Consider the following 6,768-nt stretch of genomic DNA (forward strand, 5'->3'; position numbering starts at 1 on the left):
CTCATTGCACGACTTATATTGTATCGCAAGGCAGCCTCCTCCATAAAGATTTACAGCCTTGAGACCCGATGGAAGGTTGTCATGACCCCTTGCCACTAGATTTGGTGTTTCGTGAATTTTTTTTGGGGGGGGAGGAGGAAGGTTGCTACAAAATTACAATGGTGCTTTGACACAGTTAATGACCTTCAAATAGTTAAGTTCCTTAGGATGCCAGTAACTTCTTGGTGGGACATCTCATACTGCCCATAGCTCATTTTCCAATTGTTTTCATACCTTTGTCTTCTTTGTCCACATTATGCAAGGTGAGAATGCTGAATAATAAACCAACAACATTTCCTCTGCCCCCCCGCGTCCTGCACTGACAGGTGAAGACATAGACAAGCACTGTGTCTGTGGCCAGGATCAAACTTCAATTGTTTGCTGCATCTTGGGTACCCTCTTTAAGAGACAATCTGGGTACAGCCAGGCTCCAGTGCTGTCTGAGCTCTGTTGGCTAAATTAGGTGCGGAGCAGCCCTGTCTGGGCCAGTGGGTGGGCACAGAGACCAAAGGGGAGAGAGAGCACATGTGAGCAGAGGTGAGAGGGTTGGATGGTCGTACTTTCTTGGTTTTCTCGATTTTCTCACAGAGCCTAGAGCTGATGCTTCCTTCTAGTATGCTGTAGGGTCAAGTGGGAATAGACCCATAGCTGACCCTCCAGCAGGTTTTCAGAAGCTGTAAATTGCATGGGAGGAGATTGCCCATCCTTCTCCCCCAGAACGGCTGTTGGATTTGAACCACATACCTTCATGTTGGCAGCACAGCTCCTCACCATCAGACCACCAGAGATCCCTTCCAGAAGCATGAGGAAAGGGGAATAGATCCCTTGGGCTGTCCTCTTTGTTTACTATGATTATTAGTTTCTGTTGCCTCCTGGCTGGATGTTTCTGGTCTGATGTTAGCTGAATTGCAGAGCTCATGGTGCCCAGAAAGTGAGTGAGATTAACACAGATAGAAGTCAGAACACATACTTAGGCCTGGGCTTGTGAGGGGTCATTGACTACACAGGGCATGGGGGAAGCTTTCAGAAAAACCAGCGAAACAATGAAACCCAACCCAACCCAACCCAAACTCAAACTCACTGACATCAAGTGAGAATCGACTCATAGGTACCTGGAGGCTGTAAATTGCATGAGAGAAGATTGACAATCTCTCTCCTGTGGCAGATTTGAACCACAACAGAGACACAACATTGAGGTTCTCAGCACACGTCCCTGGGGGACCTTTGGAGGCTGGAAATGTCCTTTACCTTAAGCTGGGTGCTGGTGTTGGTAACAGGATTTGTGCTATATCTCATCAATCTGGACACTTAAGGTAATTTCACTCTGAGCAGTTTACTGAGTACATAGGAGGCTCTGGTGGCCAAGTGGCCAGAAGCTGTGTAAATAAAAAAAAATTAAAGAAAAAGAAGGGAAAAAATGCAATATCGATGGTTTAAGAGTAGGTTTAGGTTTAGAGTAGGTTTAGAGTGTTGATGGCCATGTAGCTTTGGCAAGTTCCATAACTTCTCTGGGTCTCAATTACGCACCTTAATGTAAATAGTGATGTTGATAACAGGGAGCTCTGGTGGCCTATTGGTAAGAAACTGCACTGCAATCCCAAAGGCATGCGGTTCGAATCCGTTGGCTGCTCCGCAGGAGAAGGATGGACAGTCTCCTTCAGTGCCGTTTACTGTCTCTGACAACCCACTGGAGGGCCAGCTGTGGTTCAGTTTTGACTCAACAATACACAACAAGAAACAACAGTGATGCTAATTGTGGGGCCAATATTGGAAGGTTACTTTGAGAATTATGTGAGGTTGTATATAAAGTCCATAGCACGTGCCTGGCCAAAAGCAGGTCTCAGATAAACGGTATTGTTCTTTACAGATAATCTGGGTTACGTCTGGAAGGACAGCGTTCTTTTGGGACTGATGCCACCAGAGGCTGCCGGATGGCTAAGGGAGGTGTGAGGAATGGTGTGTTGATTGTTAGAGTTAAGTTGGATGATGTCTTTAAAGTATTTACTCATCTACTGTGGCAGAAGGATGGGCAATCTCCTCCCGTCTGATTAACTGCCTCAGAAAACCCACTGGAGGGTCAGCTCTGGGTTGATTCCAACTCAACAATACACAACTTATTAATTCATTAGTGTCTTCTTTTTAATTAATGATGTAAGCACTTCCATTGATAAGTGTCTATTCATGGTAAAATACTTGCTAAGTGCCAGAGATATTTTAGGTAGTAATGGGGAACACGAAGGGAGCTCTGGTGGCCTAGCAGAAAGAAACTGCACTGCAATCGCAGAGGTACATGGTTTGAATCCACCAGATGCTCTGCTGGAGAAGGAGGGGCAATCTCCTCCTGTTATCAGTCAGATTCAATTTGACGATACACACACACACTAAAATAAAAAAAAAATGGGGACACAATGACTCAGACAAAGATATTCTCTGCCTCCCAGCACACAGTAGGTGCTCTGTAAAAGGCTGTTGGGGCTTACTTGCATACAAGTGGAAGGAAGGGTGAAGTCCAGTAGGCATAGAAGATTGCTGTCTTCTTTTCCCAGCGCTGTGGCAGAAGGGAAGTGGGTGTTTTTGAGGACTGGCCTCGATGAAATCCCCCTGGAGAGAGAGAGTTTAGAGGTTAACACTCAAGTGCACTTGTTGTAGTAACAGACGTGTTTCTGACCCTTGTTATTCCAGCCTGCTGCGCGGCCCTCACTGAATTGGTGCTCAATGACACAAATGCCCACCAGGTGCTCCAGGTGAGAACGCCCTGCGCCCTGCGCCCAGGCACAGCATCCGGGGCCCCGCAGAACCACGTCAGAGAGCCCCACCTATGCTGCAACCTGCGTCTCCTGTGTTGTGAGAGCCCAGGACATGAGTGTGACATGTTTAGTACATTTATGTAATTGTTGTTCTCTTGTTTTATCTTGGTCCTCCTTTAACTGGCTTGACTTAAAAATTACTGACACATGGTCAACAGTTGTTCATACTTAAAGGTTGCCTCCCACCCCCCTTCTGCCTTTTCTATTATTTGGTTGAAAGTTTACAAACATAATAGTTTTTCATTCTATCGATCATACACATTTTTTATTACATGAGTTACAATGTCTGATCATTCCCTTATCTATATTGCCTTTCTTTTCATGGACCCAGGTTTTGACTGGCATTTTCTTCAGTCTCTTTACTTTTTCTTTATCGATAGTTTTTAAAAAGTGATTCTGAAGTTCCTTAGTTCCCAGGACTAAGAGACTATTCTCATCATCTCTGTGAATACTATCATTTGTTATGTTAGGTGTGACTAAAAGACAACAAACAGCATATGTGTTGTTAAATATTGATTCTACAAAGCATAATTCATTATTTAACCCCATATGTATACATTTATTTAACCTTGTGTGTGTGTGTGTATGTTTATATTTAAAAACAACATTTGAAAAAAAAGAAAAACAATATTTGTTGGTTTTCTCTGGGTAAAGTTGCCTCTTCCTTACTAACAACGTCCTTTTTTGTTTGTGGATGTAAATCCAGCTTTAACCTCAAAATCCATGAGTTTATAAAAGTATGAGATGCAATTTCCCCTTATCAGAACTCATAGAGAATGGTCAGCAGATCAGAGGGTCACTGAAAAAATGGGGTGTTTGGGGCTCAGTTTCTGGTATCACCACTTGTTAGCTTGGCCTTTGGAAAAAGAAGAGAATCTCTCATGTTATCCTCATAAGTGAAACTAAACAATCGTACGATCATTTTCTATAGGATTAAATGCAGTTAAGACACTTAATTCAAATATTCAACATAAGATTAAAGCTCTTTATGTTTATAAATAGCCACACGTATGGAATCGGCAAATTAATTACCAATTTATAATAGAGACTAGAAAGTAGCAGAAAGTGGATATGAAACATTTTTGCATTTTGTATTACCATAAAGCTAGAGGGTGCTCTGGTTGCCTAGTGGTCAGGGAGTTCCACTGCTAACCCAACAGTGTCGCTGCTCCAGTGGTTCGAATCCACCAGCAGCTCTGAGGGGAAACTATGTGCAGTGTCCTCTCATGCGATTTAGTGCCTCAGAAAACCCACTGGACAGTCAGCTATGACTCTGGTGAGAGGGACACTAGCAATGCAGATAAGTGGGTTTGTTTTTTTGTTAACTTGTGTTTACTTTTTAAAAATTATTTATCTTAAACAATGACTTTTATGCTTTAACTACAGAAACTATAAAGGAGGATAAAATCACATCCCCAAATGAAGCGTTTAAATGCAACATGTAAACATACTTGAATCCTTTCATTCTGTGCCTCTTCAGCCTCCATTTTTAAGTGCCTTAAAAATTTACCTTTTGGTGAGCTCTGGTGGCCTAGTGGCAAGAAGCTGCACTGCAATCTTGGAGGTACGCGGTTCAAATCCACCAGATGCTCTGCTGAAGAAGGAGGAACAATCTCCTCCTGTATCAGTCAGATCTGATTTGATGGTACACACAAAAAATAATGAAATAAAATAAAAATTTAAAAAAGAAATTACCTTTTACTCTTCATTTAAGTGGCCTAAAATTGACATTTTGTTATGTATTATCTTAAACAAAGTTGAAATGTTAAGTTCATTATAATAACATTCAAGATAGTGCTATTATCTTAAACAAAGTTGAAATGTTAAGTTTATGATTTTAGTCTTTGGTATTTTATTATCCTATTTTACTGTTATTTTATTATCTTCCTGAAACACTTACTTAAGTTTCTAAAATTTATACTAGCATGTTTTCTTTAATATTAATCTGTGAGATGTTCGCCTTATTTACGTTTGTTTTATCTCTGTTCACTGATAAGAAAATGCTCCTTTCCCCCCCCTTTTATTCCAGGAAAATGGTGTATATATAATAGCAAAACTCATTTTACCAAACAAACAAAAGAATGCAGCAAAAACGAATCTACTACAGGTAATAAATACGCTTGCTGTTCTTCAAAGTCCAGTTGCTGCCATTGGGGGGGCGCTTTTTTGCTAAGATTGTCTGTGGGTTTTAGAATCATCATTTAGTGTTGATCCCCACACCAACTGTGAGGAAACTTAGTAGGGACAAAAAGGCTCACATGAAAACAAACAACATGGAAATAAAGAAAAGGCTGAGCGGTGGCTTCTCTCTGTGAAGGATTGACTTGGTTGGTTGTTTATCAGTGAATTTTATTTCCTGTATTGTCTGGGTGTCAGAAACAGCCAAGGAGGAAGATGGTGTGCTATCTTGAGCCTTGAACCACCGCCATCCTCATTTCACCTTTACAAAGCAAAGGCTGCCAAACTGGCATTGGACTTGCTGAGTGGATGAGAGGGTGCAGAGCCTCTGCTGCCGGGTAGAGGCACGTGGTCTGCAAAGGGAACAGCATCTACAGAGCATGAAAGTGCCTTGCAGAACTTAGAGTGCATTTGGTGAAGACATGTGGGTGGCTCAGAGGGACTGGGGTGTGTGGAGGGGGAACTAAAGGTCCAGGAGAGGAGAGCTCAAGTGTAAGAAGAAGGCATGCTACATTTGGTCCCGTGGGCTTTTTCTCTACTGAGTGGGCATTGAGGAGCCAAGGCATCTGAAGACACTGGCAAACTCAGGTTTTAAAGTTAGTCTATAATAGGTTCTTCTTCTATCATCCTTAGTCATTGCCCAGCTCTCTGACACAGAGCAAGTTGAAGATCACGGCCTGGATCAGGCACACCTTAGTCTCTAGTCTGACATCGCTGCTTTTCAGTACTCTGGAGAGGTCCCTGCCAACAGATTTACCTCATGCAACTTATCTTTTGATTTCCCAACTGATGGTGCCAAGAGTGTTGATTGTGGAGCCAAGCAAGCTGTAATTGCTAACAACCTCAATCTCTTCTCCATGTATTATGGTGCTGCCAATTGGCCCAGTGGTGAGAATCTTTGTCTTCTTGATGTTGAGCTTCAATCTGTATTGAAGATTACAGTCCTTGACCTTCTGCAGCAAGCATTTTAGGTCTTCTTCAGTTTCAGCAAGCAAGGTTGTGACATCTGCAAGGTTGTTGATGAGTCTTCCTCCAATCTTGATGCCACACTCCTCCTCATAATGCCCTGCTTCCTGAATGATCTGTTCTGCATACAGATTGAAAAGGTATGGGAACAGGATGTATCCCTGACGCACTCCTTTCCTGATTTTGAACCATGCAGTGTTTTCTTGCTCTATTCTGAGTACTGCTTCTTGGTCCAAGTATAGGTTTTGCATAAGCACAATCAAATGTTCTAGGCTTCCCATTTTCCTCAAAGTTAGCTACAATTTGTTGTGATTCACACAGTCAAATACCTTTTTATATGCAATGAAACACAGATAGACATTCTTCTGTTACTCTCTGCTTTCTGCCAAGATCCATCTGACATTGGCAATGATGTCTCTAGTGCCATAACCTTTTCTAAACCTATCTTGTGTTTCTGGTAGTTCTCGATCAATGTACTGTTCAAGTCTTTTCTGGATAAGCTTTAGGAGTATTTTGCTATTGTGTGATATTAGTGATAGTGTTTGGTAATTTCCACATCCTGTTGGGTCACCTTTTTTTGGAATCAGAATAAATAAGGATCTCTTCCACTCAGGAGCACCGGTGTCTCTCTGGAGACTAAGGTGCGCCTGATACAGGCCATGGTCTTTGCAATCGCTTGTTATACATCAGAGAGTTGGACAATGACTAGGGAGGACAGAAGGAGAGTTGATGCCTTTGAGCTGTGGTGCTAAAGAAGAGTACTGAATGTACCATGGAC

General features: G+C 42.2%; 1 protein-coding gene across 1 annotated transcript in view; it reads left to right on the forward strand.

Annotated features, from left to right (window-relative positions):
• The window catches only part of NEK10 (NIMA-related kinase 10), a 249,703-nt gene that overhangs the window by 68,151 nt on the left and 174,784 nt on the right, over positions 1-6,768 (forward strand). Inside the window, exons 12-14 of the mRNA XM_006883425.1 lie at positions 503-576; positions 2,722-2,783; positions 4,876-4,953. Of these exons, the coding sequence (XP_006883487.1) occupies positions 503-576; positions 2,722-2,783; positions 4,876-4,953 (214 nt within the window). The remainder of the gene's footprint in view (positions 1-502; positions 577-2,721; positions 2,784-4,875; positions 4,954-6,768) is intronic.

The sequence above is a fragment of the Elephantulus edwardii genome, unplaced genomic scaffold, assembly GCF_000299155.1.
Source record: "Elephantulus edwardii isolate Elephantulus edwardi_28Jun2011 unplaced genomic scaffold, EleEdw1.0 scaffold00027, whole genome shotgun sequence".
Classification (NCBI taxonomy): Eukaryota; Metazoa; Chordata; class Mammalia; order Macroscelidea; family Macroscelididae; genus Elephantulus; species Elephantulus edwardii.